The sequence below is a fragment of the Monodelphis domestica genome, chromosome 3 (genome assembly GCF_027887165.1).
Source record: "Monodelphis domestica isolate mMonDom1 chromosome 3, mMonDom1.pri, whole genome shotgun sequence".
Classification (NCBI taxonomy): Eukaryota; Metazoa; Chordata; class Mammalia; order Didelphimorphia; family Didelphidae; genus Monodelphis; species Monodelphis domestica.
Genome location: NC_077229.1, coordinates 460,165,307 through 460,185,139, shown reverse-complemented (window position 1 = coordinate 460,185,139; position 19,833 = coordinate 460,165,307). Strand labels below are relative to the sequence as shown.

General features: G+C 32.1%; 1 protein-coding gene across 2 annotated transcripts in view; it reads left to right on the top strand.

Annotated features, from left to right (window-relative positions):
• EDIL3 (EGF like repeats and discoidin domains 3) overlaps positions 1–19,833 on the top strand; it is a 703,912-nt gene that overhangs the window by 129,550 nt on the left and 554,529 nt on the right. For both annotated transcript variants that reach the window (XM_056824616.1, XM_056824617.1), the window contains exon 2: positions 19,163–19,291. In XM_056824616.1, coding sequence (XP_056680594.1) covers positions 19,163–19,291 — 129 coding nt within the window. The remainder of the gene's footprint in view (positions 1–19,162; positions 19,292–19,833) is intronic.

The window sequence follows — 19,833 nt, the reverse complement described above, 5'->3', positions numbered from 1 at the left end:
AAAAGGGATAAGAGAAAAGGCAGACTCAAAGGAGGAAGTCAAAATGGAGGGGATTACATAGATGGTAATCATAACTATGAAAGTGAATGAGATGAACTCACCCATAAAAAGGAAGTGGATAATAGAATGGATGAAAAACCAAAATCTTACCATATATTGTTTACAAGAAACAACTTGAGGCAGGTAGATATACACAGGATAAAGGTAATAGGGTGGAATAGAATTCACTGGGCAGCAACTGAGACAAAGAAGGCAGGAGTAGAAAATATGATCTCAGACAAAGCTGCAACAAAAATAAATCTGATTAAAAGATATAAGAAAGGTAATTACATCTTGATGAAAGGCAGTATAAATAATGAAGACATATTAGTACTCAACATATATGTACCAAATGTACAGCATTCAGATTTCTAAAGGCGAAACTAAAGGCGCTTAAGGAAGAAATAGACAGTAAAACCATACTAGTGGGAAACCAGAACCTTCTGCAATCAGAGTTAGATAAATAAAAACAAAAATAAATTAAGAAAGAAGTGAGAGAAGTGAATGAGATGTTAGAAAAATTAAAGCTAATAGATAACTGGAGAAAAAGAAATAGTGATAAAATGAAATATACCTACTTTTTAGCAGCACATGGCACATATACAGAGATTTACCATGTACTAGGGCACAAAAGTATTGCAAACAAATGTAGAAAAGAAGAAATGATAAATGCAACTTTTTCAGACCATAATGCAGTAAAAATCATAATCAATAGGGATTTGTGGAAGGGTAAACTTAAAAATAATTGGAAACTAAATAATCTAAGACTTCAAAACTAATGGGTCAAAGAACAAATCAAAGACACAAGAACTGATTTCATTGAAGAGAATCACAATGACCAACAACTTATCACAATCTATGGGATACAGCCAAAGTTGTACTAAGGGAAAAATTTAAATCCCTGAGTACATATATCAACAAAACAGAGAGGAAAGAGGTTAATGAATTGGGCATGCAACTTAAAAAAACAGAAACAGAACAAATTAAAAATCCCCAGATTAGGGGACAGCTGGGTGTTTCAGTGGATTGAGAGCCAGGCCTAGAGATGAGAGGTCCTAAGTTCAAATCTGGCCTCAGACAGTTCCCAGATGTGTGACCCTGGGCAAGTCACTTAACCCCCATTGCTTAGCTTATTAACTCCAAGATGGAAGGTAAGGATTAAAAAAAAATCCCCAGATAAAACCTAAATTGAAAATCATAAAAATCAAAGGAGAAATTAATAAAATTGAATGAAAAGAACTATTAGACTAATAAATAAGTTAGGAATAATTTTGAAAAAATATATAAATAGATAATGCACAGGTTAATCTAATGGAAAAAAAGAAAGAGGAAAATAAAAATAACAGTATCAAAGATGAAAAGGGAAAACTCACTTCTAATGAAGCGGAAATTAAGGTAATTATTAAGAACTATTTTTTGCTCAATTATATGGCAAAAATATGACAATGTAGGTGAAATGGCTGAATAGTCACAAAAATATAAATTGCCTAGATTAACAAAAGAGGAAATAGAATATGTTAGCAATACCATCTCAGAAAAAGAATTTGAAGGGAACTCCCTAAGAAAAATTCCCCAGGGCCTGATGGATTTGCAAGTGAATTCTATCAAACAGATCAAGAAAAACTAATGCCAGGTCTTACAAACTATTTGAAAAATAAATAAAGAAGGAGTTTTGCCAATTTTTTTATGACACAAATATGGTACCTACTCCAAAGCCAGGCAGACCAAAAACAGAGAAAGAAACCTATATACTAGTTTCCTTAATGAACATAGATGCAAAAATATTAAATAGAATACTAGCAAAAAGACTCTAGCAATTTATCACAGGGATCATTCACTATCATCAGGTAAGAATTACACCAGGAATGTAAGGATGGTTTGATATTAGGAAAACCATCCATATAATTGACCATATCAACAACCAAACCAACAGAAATCACAATAGATGCAGTAAAAAGCCTTTGACAAAATACAACACTCATTCCTATTGAAAACACTAGAAAGTATAGGAATTAGAAAGGCCTCTCCTAAAAATAATGAACAGTATATATTTAAACCATCAGCAAACATCATCTGCAATGGGGGTAAATTAGAAACCTTCCCAGTAAGATCAGGAATGAGCTAGGGTGACCATTATCACCTTTATTATTTAACATTGTACTAGAAACACTAGCAGTAGCAATTAGAGAAGAAAATGGAATTTAAGGGATTAAAGTAGGCAATGAGGAGACTCCATTATCACTCTTTGCAGATGATATGATTATCTAGTTAAAGAATCCTTGACAATCAACTAAAAAGCTAGTGGAAATAATTAACAACTTTAGTTGCAGGATACAAAATAAACCCACATAAGTCATCAGTATTTCCATGTATTTCCAATACAACTCAGCAGCAAGAGATAGAAAGAGAAATTCCATTTAAAATCACTCTACAATATAAAATATTTAGGAATCAATTTGCCAAGACAAACACTGGAATTATATGAACACAACTACAAAATACTTTCCACTCAATTAAAACTAGATCTAAATAATTGGAAAAAAATTAATTGCTCCTGGGTAAGATAAGATGAACTAATATAATAAAAATGACAATTCTAACCAAATTAATTTACCTATTCAGTGCCAAACTCATTGAACTACCAAGAAACTTTTTTTTATTGAATTAGAAAAAATTGTAAAAGGCTCATTTGGAAGAACGAATGATCAGGAATATTAAGGGAACTAATAAAAAATGTGAAACCAGACCTTAATCTGTACTATAATGCTGTGGTCATAAAAACAATATGTTACTGACTAAGAGATAGAAGGAAGGATCAATTGAATAGAATAGGGGTTAATGACCTCAACATAAACCCGAAGATCCCAGCTTTTGGGGACAAAAATCCACTATTTGACAAAATCTGCTATGATGATTGGAAAACAGTGTGGGATAGATTAGGTTTAGATCAACATCTCACATCCTATTCCAAGATAAATTCATAATGGGTCAGGGACTTCAATATAAAGAAGGAAATTATAAGTAAATTAGGTGAACATAGAATAGTATACCTGTCAGAGCTATGAGAAAGGAAAGAATTTAAGGCCAAAGCAAGAGATAGAGAATATTACAAAATGTAAAATGAATAATTTTGATTACCTTAAATTAAAAAGGTTTTGTACAAACAAAATCAATGCAACCAAAATTAGAAGGGAAGCAATAAATTGGGGGAAAATTCTCTATAAAGGAAACCTCTGACAAAATCTTAATTTCTCAGAATTATAAGGAGCTAAGTCAATTGTACAAAAAAGCAAGTCATTCTCCAATTGATAAATGGGCATGGGGCATGAATAAACAGCTTTCACATGAAGAAATAAAAAATTATCAATAAGCACATGAAAGTGTTCTACGTCTTTCATAATTAGAGAAATGAGAAATGAAATCAAAACAAATCTGAGGTACCAGCTCACACCTAGCAGATTAGCCAATATGACAGCAAAGGAAAGGAATAAAAGTTGGAGGGGATGTGGCAAAATTGGGACACTAATGCATTGCATCACATCACTAATGTGATCCAACTATTCTGGAAGGCAATTTGGAACTATACTCAAAGGGCTTTAAAAGACTTCCTGCCTTTTGATCCATACATACCAGTGCTAGGTTTGTACCACAAAGAGATAATAGGGAAAAATCCATGTACAAAAATATTCATATCCATGCTCTTTGTAGTCCCAAAAAATGGAAAATGAGGGGATGCCTTTCGATTGGGGAATGGCTGAACAAATTGTAGTAGCTGTTGGTAATGGAATACTGTTATGCTGAAAGGAATAATGAAATGGAGGAACTACATGTGAATTGGATAGACCTCCAGAAACTGATGCAGAGTAAAAGGAGCAGAACCAGGAGAACATTGTACATAGAGACTGATATACTGTGGCACAATCAAGGTAATGGACTTCTCTACTAGCAACAATGCAAGGATCCAGGACAATTCTGAGGGACTTAGGAGAAAGAACACTATCTACATCCAGAGAAAGGACTGTGAGAGTAGAAATGCAGAAGAAAAATATATGACTGATCATATGGTTCTATGGGGATATGATTGGGAATGTTGACTTTAAATGGTCACTGTGTTGCAAATATGAATAATATGCAAATAAGTTCTGAACAGTGATAAAACCCTCTAGAATTGCTTTCTGGCTCCTGGAGGGGGTAAGGAATAGGGAACGGAAATAACATGTAACCATGGAAACATATTCTAAATTAATTACATAAAGTTTTAAAAAATATTGAATTGGTAATGCCTATGGTGCCTCCAGTTTGAAATTTACAATAGATTGTTGTTGAGGCAGAAAAAGGACTTTAGAGGATACACTAGACCTCAGTGTGCCCATCTTCCACTTATTGCCTTATTTAAAATTAATTGTAGTTACTAAGGAAAGTTTGATCCACTAAGTCTTTTGCTATTTTTTCACTAAATAAATAATTCTTAACTTTTTTGAATTTTAAGAAGTCATTTTAAATTAAAAATATCCTTGACATCCAAACAATGGTATTTATATGATTGGTTTCAATTAGCCAATTTTAAAAAATAATTAACAGCTGACATTAATTCAGCATTCTTTCACATGAATCTGTATTTTATTAGTCACCAGATGAGCTTTGAAAATGAGTCATATACCTGCACAATATATTAATCTCTTACATAAGAGATATGTTGGCTTATTTATCATGAGTCACATGTTGTATATTGTTGTAGCTGAATTAAGATTAAAATAACAAATGCTTTAATTAATTGATAACCCTTAAAGTATCTCCTCAAATCCCAAGAGTCCTTGATACACAGGTGCAAACACACATTTTAGATTATTATCCAATGCCAATTATTTTTAATAGATCTCCCAAAGTAATCATTGTAGTGTTTTCTGGGGAAAGGAAAATTTTACAATTTCTTTGATATATTTCATAAAAAAATGCTCATTTACTTAATAAGTTCACTTTTTTACATACAGATGTTTAAAACATTTTAATAATATAAAGAGTATAATTATATATACACTGTTAATGTGTACCTCAAAAAATTTAAATAAAACTTTTTGGGCAGTAAGGAGTCTATAACAATAAAATTAAAAATGATATATATAGTATACATATATATATATTTCTAGGCAGTTAAAACCTGAACAAAAAAGTTTTTCCTGCATTTATAGGATTATGAGGCTATGAAAAGGCTAATTTAGACTTTGTACAATTTAGATTTTGTACATATGAAGAAATTTAAGTATGTGGTAAGAAATATACCAATTCATCAAATAGAGTTGTTGAAGTTTGTAGTTAAAAATTATAGAGAAATGGGAGATGGTTTTGGTGCTGTGTTATGGACAAGAATATAGTCACATTTTGGTAAGAAGAATTTTCCTTTCTATCCAGCAATCTTCTCACTTTTAAGAGTCAGAAAAAAGATGATGATCAATTAGCTGAATCTGAACCTTGATTCTTTATTGTTGTTTTTTAAGTGCTTTTTTGTTTTAAAATTATATTCATATCCTTACTTATTTCTACCTACCTCTCATATGGTGTAAACTTTCCTTTGTTAATTTTTTAAAAAATAGATTAAATAAAAGAGGCAAAAGAGTTCAGCAAAGGTATTTGGTACATATATTGACCCTGAGAGAATATGTAGATATTTATAGCTATAGTCTTTCATCTCTAGAGTTAATGCATAGCAATGAGTTTTTTTTTTCATTTGCTCATCATAATTGTACAACATTCATTTTTATTTCATTGTTATTTTTGTCTTTTATTATGATAATTATGTATGTTCTTTTTGCACCTGTGCTTGTTTCTTTTTGCATCAGTTTATGTATTCTCTCATATTTACATTACATTTTAAATTCATTTTTATGATGCAGTAATACTACATTGCTCTTATGTTTATATGCACCTACAATTGAATAGAAGTAAGGAAGACACAGTCCTAGTCCTCAGAGAAAAAGCAATGGAACAAAAATTAAATTGAGTTCTATATCAGGGCTTTGAAGAGGCATTGATATAGAGTTTAACAGTATAGATCATCAGATGAATCATTGAAATGATTTTTCTACATAATTTTATATTATACTTTCTTCATTCCACAAATGAGAAAACTAAAACACAGGGAGATTAAATGACTTTTCAGTGATTACCCAGAAAGCAAATAGCAGAGGCAATTTTTGAAACCAGAATTTCTGATTCTAAATGATATATTTTTCAACTGTTTATCTTAACTAGAAACTGTAATAATTAAAGGAATAATTGAGAATTGAAGAGGTATGGGGGATGAGGAAGGTTTTGTAACAGGGAATGGAGGACTTGAAGGGACAGAGTGAATATGGCTGCTGGTGAGGTAAAAGGAGAGAGATATCCCCTGCTGAGAGGCTGTCTTTGAAAAATGGGGTTCCTGAGAAATGGGCCAACTATGATAGCCTGAGGGGGTGTCTTCTCTATTGATTGATGTTGAAGATACCCCAGGGCAGGTAAGCCCAGACCCATCTGAGGGACAAGCCTCCTCCAACCCCACCAAAGTTGCCCAGCAGGGGTCCGATAAGGACCATTTATGGTTGAATGACTGTCCTTAGGCTCCACTCCCTCTATGTCCCCCTGAAATGATAGTTCTCTTATATGACTGCAGCTTACTTAACTCAAGATTAATTTAATAACAAGTTTGGGTTGGGAGGGAATCAGGGTCAAGGGAATTAAGGATTGCCCTATATTTTCCCCCAGATTGGTTGAGTCTCTCTCAGCTTTTGAGCTTAGGCCAAGCCTTGCAGGCTGGTGGAGGGTTGCTTTTATTCCTGTTTATGCTTATGCGATGCTATGCTAGCTTTTTAAGTTCAAAGTCTTTAGCAGAAGACAAGAGGAAGAAAAGGTTCTGACCTTCAGAACTGGCTGGGCCTGTCTCTTCAGGCTAAAGCCCTAAAGATCAGTTTTAAGTTCAAACCTCTCTCCTTCAATCTTTTTGTTAGATGACAGGGCCACAGGAATCCAGGTAGAGCAAACAGTTGGTAAAAATCAGGAATAGAGGTACTTCTATCCAGATACAGGGAGAGAGCGCTCCTTCCAGTACAAAGGCCAGGAAAGAGAGACACCACTAGAGAGCAACTGTCACTCTCTAATTCTCCCCTCCCCCACCAACTGTCATTGTTTTCAATATCTTCACTCCAACATTCTAATTGCTGTCTATTCCATGTGAGTGGCAGAAAAGCCCAATGCTTGCTTCAGTTTTGCTTTCCACAATTGTCCCCCTTTTTTGTTGTAACCTTCCCATGGTCACTTATTCTTATTATACTTACCAAGCTACTAAATCTACTTTCTAACTACTCCCCCAAAATAATAAACTTCCCTCAATTACTCTATCACTATTCTATGTTAACGTTATCTACTCTAAGGAATTCTTTGCAAGAAAGTTTTGGGTAAGGATAGTTTTGGGGGTTTTACAATACATTGAGTACAATAAATGTTCAACAAAACCATTACAAAGGAATTTGAATCTTAATGCTAATACTACTTACTCTTGCTAAGTTAAACTAATACAAACATTTTCCTATTTTATTTATGTATAATTATTCACAACTATTTTATCTCTATATATTTCCATTAAACACAATTTCAGCATCAGCTTTATAATAAACAATTAAAAGTTTACTATCTGCAAATGCAACTTAAATCTATTCCTAAATATAACTATCTATGCTATGCTTAACTTACTCTTAATCTATTCCCTACTTATAATAACTATTCTCTAAATATCTAGTTTAATCTATAACCTAATCTTATGTACAACATATATACATGATATGTTACATATTTGCAGACCTTTTCTATGTTATTAATCTAATTATGGCATATACATTATTTATAGATTGTATACATATAATGCAATAATATACATTGTTCTCAAATCCTGATGTTAGTCAAATAGAAATATCTATTGATCTTTCTATTTGCCTAAGACCTTATGGAACTAATATATACATATTTACATTTTGCATAAGGACAATTTCAGACACTCATTTATTTACACGAGGTCCGCTAATACATGTCAGTATGTGATTTTGTGTTTTGTAACTAATAGTGTTGTATTGAATGGATACTTACCAAGTTTCTTCATTTCCACTTCTCATGTTGACTGATGGCTCTCTTCTCTCTTCTTTCTTCCAAGTTATATAGTGTTGCATGCTATTTCCCTAATATGTGAAATTAATTTTGTTTTAAGCCTTTGCTGCACTCAGTCTTACATATATGTTCTGTTTTCCATCTGTCCTCTTCTTATATTAACAAATTTTTACAGAGTTCAAAGTCTTATCTATCCATTTTAGCTTTTTACCTTTGTTTCTTCTTTCTAACAGCTATTAAACAAATTTACAAAGTTCAAAGTCCTTTCCACAGAACTATTCTTTTCAGCTATAACATTACCAAGCACCTATTATGTGCAGAACATTACAATTTGTGTTTGTAAAGTTTAAATGAAATATGGTCCTTGAATTCATGGTATTTACAGTGAACCAACCCAGATTGCTACAATACAAATTATATAAGTGCATTAAAATATTACATAATGAGTCAAAATAAGAAGGTCATTTAAAAGGGAAACTTATTTTCTACAAACTTTAAGAAACTACAATAGACAAATTACTCTGATAAATTCTAGACATGATGAAATACCTCCTGGAGAAGGTAATTTGAATTGAACTGTATATTTAACATTTTAATTCAGAAAAAATAGGCTTTTAGTACATGAAAGATATTTTAAGTTATTGGTATTAATTTATTTTGTACTTATTCTGCATATATTTATCTATGACCATGTCATATCCCCCAGTATGATGTAAAGCTCTATAAGAGATCCAGTTTTTCAAATTGCATATTTGTATCCTGGTTTAATATAATACTTAGTACATAATGGATACTTAACAAATGCTTGATGCTTTATTGACTAGCTGGATTTGGAGTCTATAACTTGCTTTATGCCCACTAATACTGGCACTCATGTTGTCATACCAGTTTCTTAGCTTCCTATGTACAATAACTGAATAGCTTGACTTTAGTCTTGTCATAGACCATTTGGGCTTTTGTGCCCAGGAATATAAATTTCACATAGTAGTGCATGTTTAATTGTAAGTCCTACTGGTTTCTGCCATTTTCTGGGGGGAAATTTCTACTAATGCCTGGTTTCCTGTTCTGATCATTTTCTAACTTCTTTATAGTTTCTTGTAAGAATTCATTAGACAACAGTAAGAAGGAAAACAGGTTGAGAGATAAGAATCTCTGACTAAAATAGCATGGTCAAGGAATGGATTGAGAATTAAATAAAGATACATTTTTTCCCATCCTGGTTTATAGTGTTGATCCAGTTAAATCCCAAATAGAGTAATTGGACAGAGTATTCAAAAAAGTAATCCAATTATTAAACATCAATGGACACTTTAATATAAAGTTGAATCTATTGAAATATAGATCTTCTTGTGTGTTATTTTATCTTCCTGATTACACAGAGTTTTTTTCAAATTTAATATATTTTAAATGTGAATAAAAGAAAATATTATTAAACTTTAAAATACTAAAATATATTGGGATAAATTGCTATCAATAACGTATCCTTATGCTTTAGTTTGTGAGAATATCCCTCAAAATCAGTCTATGTGTCAAAACTGAGTAGACCATGTAACAAATCAGATTGCACTATTTCAATGTAAATGGCCTCTCATGAGGAACAAATGCAAATTGAGAGGCAGATTGTTGATTCAAAAAGTGACATTTATTTTGTTCTGTGTAATTTCACAGGCAGTAAGTCATAAGGGTGCTAACATTTTCAGTGAGTTTTGCTAATTTGAGTATGCAAATTCTCATGAACTTTATCTCATCTTAAGTAGTGTTATTGCTCACTTGTGTGTTAGAGTTTGCTCATTTGGGGAAGTGCATTGTTCATAGGGTAGTTCAAATTTTTATTTTAACCATTGAAGGCATTTTTTCTATTTTTTGTTTCATTTTAGAGTAATATGGTCGTTTACAATTTAGTCTAATGTAGAGTACATTGGATTGGAAATAGAATATCTGGGATAATGTCATAGGATCTAGAGCTGAAAAGTATGCTGAAAAGTATCTTAGAATTTTAGGAAGTAGATAAAGTTGACTGGGCTTGTAATCAGGAAAAACCGGGTTTAAATTCTACATGAGAAGCCTTGCAAATTGTTTAAATGAAATTCAGTATCCTTATTTGAAAAAAAAATATTAGTTTGGGCTAGAGAATCTTGAAAGTTGCTTCCAAATCTAAATTTATGATCTGATTAATCTAAATCCTTTATTTCATGGCTAAAGAAAATATTAAGTAAAAAAAATTAAGAAAGATTCCCATGATCACACACAGGTAGAAATCAATAGAAGTATTATTTGGCACCTAAGTTTTTGATATCTACAGAGGATAGGAAAGAATACTAGATTTGGAGTCAGAAGATTTAGGTTCAGGTCCCAGGTTTGCCTCTCAATTGCCTAAATAACTTTGATAATTTGGGCAAGTTATTTTACCCCTCCAGGTCCTTATTCTCTCATCTATAGAGTAAGGAGGTTGAACCTAGTGACATCTGTAGTTCCTTTCAGTTTTTAATCTATAATTCTACATTGTTATTATTCTAAGTGTTTTCAGTGACATTCTGACTTTATTATTGTGGGAAAATCATATTATCATTGGTTTACCCATAGAAATATTTTGATATCTTTTTCAGTTTGACTTCATTCAATAAGCAGTATTGCATGTTGATTATATCTATAATGCTGGGTTACTGAACTATTTGAATATAATATAAATTAAATGTGTTTTATATATGTATAGGACTTTAGAGGTCTAAAGAATTCAAAGTATTACATGCATAAAGAAAACTTGCATTGGAAAGCATTTTGAATTCAGTAGATACTTGCTACTGTAGTAGATATTGATACTAGGGGAATTATGGTAATGGGGAAATGTTAGAACAGTAACTCCAAGAAGCAAACCAGGGAAAAGACTGGATCTTAAGCCCCTCCACCTATACTACTCCTCTTCCCTTTCAACTGTCTTAGAAATGTTCTCAGAGATGTTAAACTAGAGGTTTTCCTCTAGTAACCAAATCCCACAATCAAATGCTTTAACTAAAAGTTTTTTTATTCTTTGGGGTAGAGGAGGTAAGAAGGGAAGAGTGAGAGGAAAATAGGTCTCCCTAAATTTTCTAAGTTATCCTGTTGATTGAATATTTCAAGATATATTCAAATTCAGGAAACAAAGTTATCTTTCCCTAAGGGGAGATGTAAAAGCAATGCTGACAGGTTTGTTCTGTGCTAAAACCCAAGAAGTCGTTCAGCACACAGTCTTATGGAAAAGACAATAGCTGGAGAGAGAGTTTATATTCCACCTTCTGGTCCAACAGCCAGAGAAGGAACCTTTCAGCTAACTCAAGCTGCTTAACTGCTTTTTTCCAAGGTTCCATGGAACTTTATCCTCATCTCAGTTGATTGGCATTTCACAAAGTTCTGAGCTCCTTTTCTCTTTGCAAATGCATTTTTCACTTCTCAAAATCTTCATTTACAATATGTAAAACTAAGCATATTTAATATGCATGAGGACCAGGAATCACATCTCCCCTGCCCCATTAAAGGTATACTCATGGCAATAATGATGTCTTATAGATCTATATTTAAATAGAATGTAAACTCCTCAAGAAAATGGCTGTCTTATTTTTGCCCTTTTGCACATACTTAAGATTGTCACCTTTCATATTCATACTAGGCTTTTGAAATGAGGGAAATTGAGTATCAACAACTAAAGTTGGGAAAAGTTAAGTAGAAAAGTCCTCCACAGGTATATATAAGAATGAAAGGCTGACAGCATGGATACAGAGAAATAATTCCTTTGGGGTGTCATCTGTCAACTCTCTCTCCAGAGACTGTAATATTTACCTCTTCAGCAGCCACAGTAGCCAAAGACCCATAGAGATGGGGAGGGAGAGGGGCAATGGAGAGAATAAGTTCTCATAATCAATGTCTTTAGTATATTTAACTATTGTAACAGAAAGATATGTTTTTTTCAATTAAAATGATACAAAAGAAGATGTATTTTTATATACTTTGCTACTTTATCATAAGGATCACTGGGCCCTCCTTTCTGACAACAGCTAAAATCTATAAGTGTTGTCTCCTCTATTATAATGTGAACTCCTTAAGAACAGGGACTGTCTTGCCTTATTTTATCCCAAACAATTAATACAGTATTTTATATATAGTATTTAGTTTTTTCATTAATTGGGAGAATCCAACTATCAATTTATATCATCAAGAAAAGTGAGGAGGGGACAATTTACTTCCCTGCAAAAGAGACGCAATGATGTGGCATAGTGAAGAGTGCTGGATCTGGAGTCAAGAGAACTAAATTGGAAACCTGATTCAAACATGACTTGTGTGACTTCAGGTAACTCTGAGATTAGTTTCTAAGTCATGTTTATTATCTGTAAATAGGGAAAATTATACTTGCACTTAACACTTTATAAAAAGGCATTTTGCTAGACTTTATATCTATATCTATATATCTATATATACCAATATACATCTATATATAAATTTATATATCAAAATCACTCCATCCATTCAGAGTATTTGCCATCATAAAGTGAAGTGTCTGAACTGTGATTTTGGGCTTAACAACCAAAATCTTTGCATTTTTCCTTTATGACGCTTTAAAACATTATTTAGCATGTTAACAATATAGTAAGATCTAAATATCTATTAATCAAGGTCTTTATATCCATATAATCTATATAATATATCAAGATCTAAAGGTCAGAGACTGTTTATTTATAAAAGTAAATATAAGGCAAGTTATCAGTCACTATGAATATGTCAGCTGAAAATGTAGGGAAGGCCAGAGCTTTGTCTGAAGATGACATTGAATCCAGGCAGGCACTTCACAGTAAACTTAGAAACCTGGAGAGTGGGTGGGGGGAAGCAGACAAACAATAAGTTAAATATAGTAGGCAATGATTTTTTTGCCCCTGGGGAAAATAATTGCTTCATGCTATTGCCAAAAGGCAAATAGGCATCAGTGTAATTTGCCTGCATCTGCCAAAAATGGGAGGCAGAATCATAAAACATAGTTAGATTCAAATTAAACCTATCTGCCCTAATGTAAAACAGATGAAAAGCAACCAGGAAATAGATAGGTATAACATTGTTCATGGATTATGCTGTGCACAGTTGCATTTTAGCTGTGTCTGGATAAAAGATTGCAGCCACAGAATTTTGGATTGTCCTGTTATCTTTGCTCAGTCCATCCTCCTTGTATGCCAACATAATAACTGGAAAGAAAAATAAAAGAACCCCCCAAAAAATCACCATGCTTGCAGTGCAAGATTTTATTGTATTTCAATCAGAAGTTCTTACCTAAGCTGACACTTCCCCAAATTAATTGACACCACAGGGCGTCAAGAGTCTCTGAAGTGTTTTTTAATTGGTTTTGGAATTGAATCATCTCATCCATGTTTTAACCAAAAGAATACTTAATAGATCACCAAAATCCTTGGTATTTCTAAGGATAATAATTCAGACAACACATAACCATCTTCTTTCCCATAAAAGAAGTAAAATTCATCTGAGAAGAGCTGTTTTCTCTCTTAGGACTGTCAACACAATGGTATAGTGGAAAGAATGATGGATGTGAAATCATAAGATAGGAGGTTATATGACCATCGATCTATAGTAGAAAAAATATGAATAAATTTAATTTAATTCCTGAATCTTACAGAGGAGGAAGCTGATTTCCAGAAAGGGGAAAGTGAAGTTATTTATCAAGTCAGAGGACTTGGGTTAGACTACCAGCTGTTCCACTTATTACTACCTATTTTGCATTGAACATGTTGTTTCATCTTTTGAGCTCCATGTTTAAATGGAAGGAATTGTGTTGAAAATGCCTTCTTGCTCTAAATATATTATCCTATAATCTATACCACCAAGTAGAGGATTGTTAACAAAGAGAAAAAAGACTACTGGCTTAAGAATGAAGTATAAGCTTATCAAGACTTGGGATCCTTTCCTAAATATGGTCCATCAATGATTCCCAATCTATTTTCTTTCAATGTTCACCTCAAATTACTACAGCTATAGGGCTTCTTTATTTGCCTAACAATTCTGAGACTTAGAAAGATTCCAGGGGCTAGAGAAGGTGATTCAAAGGATAAAGGGAATAAATGTTTAAACTAGAATTAGAGAGTATTCTTTTTGTTTCAGCTCTGCTTTTATCACATTAGGTGACCTTAGGAAAATCATAGCATCTTTGAATCTAATGTTTTCATCTATCATGTTTTCTCAAATTTAATTTTATCCTTTTTTGCAACTAATATATTTTCTTTCCTTCCCATCTCTCCCCACTACAAATTAAAAATAAAACAAACTTCAACACTGGATATGAAAAAAAGTGTGTGTATGTGAATGTGAGTGTGTGTGTGTGTGTGTGTGTGTGTGTGTGTGTGTATGTATTCTGGCAGGAGGTGGATAGAATGCTTTTTATCAAGTATATACTCAAAGATGAGATATTAAGTAGGAAATCATCTTCGAAGCCTGATTCTTCCTTTCTCATACATTCATGAAGGGTATCCTCAGAAAATATATAGATCATTCTCATAAAGATTTTCTAGAAATGAGAAATTAGACCTATGAGCCTGAAATTGCTCATGTCTTATCGATCACCTAGGGGAGAGTAAGGAAGGAGTTGAATGGAGATGGATTCAGTGAAATCATTTATAATCTCTTCAATTCTTTTGGAAATTTATCCTCATTGAAATATCTAGAAAATTGATCCTTCAATGCCTTAAAATTGTGCTGTCTCTGTAATAGATTTCTTCTGTATTTAGCAAGGTTGCTCTACTAGAACCTTCTGACTTCAACCTCTTAAACACTGTTTCAACTACTGTATATAATCTATTCAATTCTGAGATATTAGCACTCTGACTGAAACATATTAGATCTACAAGAAATATTTATTTAATTCAATTAAATTAAATCATTAGACTTCAAATGTCATCCTTCTGCTATAATTATATCACACTAGATGACCTTAGGAAAATCATAGCATCTTTGAATCTAATGTTTTCATCTATTGTGTTTTCTCAAATTTAATTTTATCCTTTTTGCAACTAATATATTTTCTTTCCTTCCCATCTCTCCTTCCCATCTCAATTAAAAAGATGATAAGAATAGGTTACTGTAACAATGCTGACTTAGGCTTTACATGATTTATTGTTCTTTTCTGCATTTCATCTAAGAAAAATTCTAAATGTTTCATCTTTGTTGGATTTCAGCTAAATTTTCTGTATTACCCAAAAACTTCTCCACTTTTTGAGGCGATATATTTGAAATCTTTCTTCATTCTCCATTCTATCCCTTTATTCTTGTCTTGGGTTTTATTTTCCAAACAAGATTAAGCTGTAATTAATGTATTTTTTAAAGACAAAAATTTATTTTCTCTCCATTTTACACTTATTTCCCTCAGCCTGGTAAGTAGATTAGATGTTTCCCAATGAGGCAATTTCTGGGCTTTGGGGGATCCTTTTTTTGTGAAAATTTTATATTAGCTAAACTTCTCTAAGAAATTATTATAAACATTTATATGTGTGGGTTTTTTTATCTCTTTGTTGATGGTCACATTCCCAGAGCATATAGATTTTTAACATGGTGTAATTTAAATCTGGATGAATAGAAAGGACATATTTAGACTGCTAAGGTGGAATGTAATTTTAGAGAAAATGACATTGAATATAATAGATCTAATATTATAAAGATATCAAATTTCCCCAATTGTTACAGATGCGTGACAGTCAGAGAATGCTTAGTCTGTTCAAATCAATTTGCTATTAAGTCAGAGGCATGAAAAATAGTAATTAAAAAAATAAAATTAATTTCTTACTGGCCTGCAAAGCTATAGGTATATAGACTTGTATTTCAGAATTATAGATTTAGAGCTTGAAGGCCCTTTGAGATCATCAAGTCCAATCATTTATTTTACAAATAAGAAAATTTAAGACCAGTAATTAAGCAACTCGAATTTAAACTGTGATTTCTGGACTTCAAGTCCACTGGTTTATCCATTATACTATGCTGCTTCTGAGTATATAATTACAAATGTATAAGGCTCTGGAGAACAATCTGGCAGTATGGAATAAAAGTTACAAAAATAGTTATACCTTTTGACTCAGTAATTCAACTGGTAGGAATATACCACAAAAGTGTAAGAAGAGAAAGTTATCTCTCAAATATTTTCATAGTAACTTTATTTATAATTTTTATTGAATAATTGATTAAATATCTGAATTTTCTACTTAATTAAAACATTCCTTTGTAAGGAAAGAATTGGACAATTGGCGTACTAACACATTTAAAAGTCAAATTCTTCACCAACCTGACCAAGAAAAAGATATATTTTTCTATCTTTTCAAACTGCTTTGACAAGACAATTAGATCAATGATATAGTGGAAACTTTGAAGACAAATGAGGGGAGTGCAAAGTTGAGTTAAATATCCTTGGGACATTTCAGAAACAAGTATCACATCAATATGATACAGTTACACCATGTTGATCATAAGCAAAATTTCCTTAGGAAAGATAATCTCTCATAGTCCTTCAGGGTAACAAAGTCTAACCTACAAATGATATTTTGAAATAATGTCAAGCTCTCTAAAGAGACAAGAAAATAAAATAGACCTTGAATCCTAATTCCACACTGAAAATATGTGGAAAAATCTAATTGTCTAATGTATAGAAATAATGAAAACAGTGATATATTAAAGTAATAAAAATTTTAAAATGAGCATTTAGGAATATAAAGAAATTTGGAGTGACCCTAATGATAAAATGCAAAACAGTAAAAGTAGAAACAGTCATGTAAGAATTTATTGCTTTATGAACCCAACTTGATAGGGTTAATTAGGATACTTCCCATATATAACAAGGGGTGTCTACTTCCTTTCACCTCCTCATGGCTTCCTGTTAACTCCTCCACCTTAAAGTCTTACTTCTGTAATCCTCCTTCATACCACAATATCCAATGAATTGATATTTTGGCATTTCATCTTCAATATCTCACAATCAATCCCATGTTTCTATTCGTTAAGTGATTCATTAAGTTCACACTTCATAACCTCTTGCCTGGACTATTTCAATGGCCTCCAGATTGTTATTTCAGCCTCAGATTTCTCCTGACTCCAATCCATCTTCTGCATAAATATCAAGTTGATTTTTTTTAAGTGCAGAGTGGGCCTAATGTTGCTCTATTCAAATTTATTCTCTACAGAGTCAAATAAAAGGACTCTGTTGATCTTTTAAAACCCTTCCTAGTCTGGTCCCAACCTGTATTTCTGTCTCATTTCATTTTACTCCTTTCTGGAGAACCCAGTCATATTGACCATCTCTTTGTTTCCCACAGTTTGACACTTCATCCTTCATATCTATGTTATTGGGCTGGTCATCTCTTTTTAAATTTCTTTCCAAATTATGCATCAATACAATATGCAATAATAATTTTTCTGACATTTCACAATCCATTCCATTTCCTTTTTATGAAGAGTTCCTGGTTCTGTTAACGTCATTTTGAATCACCCCATATAATACTTTCCAAAATTTTCTGTCACCATTTAATCCCGCCATTCCCTAATTTATGGACATTTCCTCAGTTTCCGGCTCTTTGACGCTACAAAAAAAATAGTATTTTTTCATACAAGTCCATTTCCCCTATCTTTGATCTCTTAGGGATAAATATCTAGTAGTTGAATTGGTGGTTCAAAGGATATGCACAGTTTTAGAGCCTTTGGACATAGCTTCAATGTACTAGTCATCTCCAGTATTAATAATCCACTTTCTCCTCACTTCACTTCAAAGAATGCTTCATTTCCTTCAAAATATACTTCAAACATCACATGTCCTGATCTACTACACTTGCTAGATCCCTTCCTATTTTACCATTTTTCTGATATATGTATTTATATATGTGTGTGTATAGCAGTATGTGAGTGTTTACATACTCAAATTTGTCTTCTCAAAAAAAGATCTCTGAGGGTATATACTATTGCATTCTTGTCTTTATATCACAGTACCTGGCACAGTTCTTCAAATATATAGTAGGTATTTGATAAATTATTTTATATTAATTGATTGAGAACCATTATGAGATTGAGATCCATTATGTGATCAGTTAAAATTGCTAATATTTTATAAATGCTATTATTAGTGATCAAAATGGTAGTGAGGAAAATTGAACAGAATACTTTCAAATATATAACATACTCATATAAAAACAGGCAAAATCAGATGTACTGTGAAGCATTGTTACAATGAAATTTATTAGGTTATTATACAAATGATTGTAGAATTTATCTGTGAATGATTTGAGATTCATCTTCAGTGGCCTCATACACTTTCTAGCTATGTGATCCTGGGTAAGTCTTAACCCCAAATGCCTAGCACTTAACACTCTTGTGTCTTGAAACTAATAGCATAGATTCTAAAATAGAAGGTAAGAGTTTTATGTTTTTTTTTAATTCAGTACATAAGAAAGATGGTAGTAAAATGGAAATAAGATTTGTCTCTGACTTGAGAATCTAGAATCAAGGCCTGAATTATATATATATATATATATATAATTCTTCTCAATGATACAGACTACGCTCTATACAAAAGTAAGGTGGAGAAAAGTGGCCAGTCTGGCAAGAAGAAGGCATTTCTCAATCATAATTATTTATATCAATGCAATCAAGGTTTATTTTTTAAATCTGAAAATAGAATATACATGTAGACATAAATAAACACTGAAATAAAATGTTTACTAAGTATGTATAAGTGCTCATAAAGTTAACATGATGCTTCCAATCTTTAAAGGAATGTCTTTGTTTTACTTTAACAACTCAAAACACAAATCTAAGTGAATTTCATTTCATGGAATCTTTATTCTAGGAGGAATTGTCATCAAATAAGACCTAGAGAGAGTTCCTTGCATAAAGTTGAATAATATAGAATCTCTGCCTACTAATGAATACTGTATTAGATGGAATTAATGGGATAGATGAAAATATCTGTACCTGTTCTTTCAATCCACAGGTGATATTTGTGAGTCCAATCCATGTGAAAATGGAGGAATTTGTTTGACAGGACTGGCTGCAGAATCTTTTTCCTGTGAGTGCCCAGATGGTTTCACAGATCCCAATTGCTCTAGTGTTGTGGAGGTTGGTAAGTGCAAGATTTGAATATTTTAATGGTTATTTATTTATCTTTTTATTCAATATATGCTGTGAGTTTGGTGATGATTCAGGCATATTTTGTGTATTTGTCACTCTATTATAACCCTTGGCTGTCTTTTCTGTGTTAGATTATAACCTTTGTGATTGTTTTTATTTACTTTTAAACCTATAGAATGATAAATACAACTTCCTTGGTAGGCATTTAAAAGGGCAAATGAAATACATTATTATTTCACATCTTAAGAACTGAATGAATTCTAAGTGTGTATAAAAAGGAAATTTTGGTCACATTGGCATAAAATTAGAAATAGACATTGTACCTAAATAGACTTTAAAAAGCTTATTTAGAATGTTACTGTGAATGAATCAACCTATCACTTTCTAATGAAATAATCATATACAACCTTTCCATTACTAGAATATTGAAAAAATATTTTTCAAAATTTTACTTTGCTATAAGTGTTTGTGGTATTATCATTTTCATTTCAATTAAAAAATTTGAAAACCTTTTTCTCTTCTGAAATGATTCAA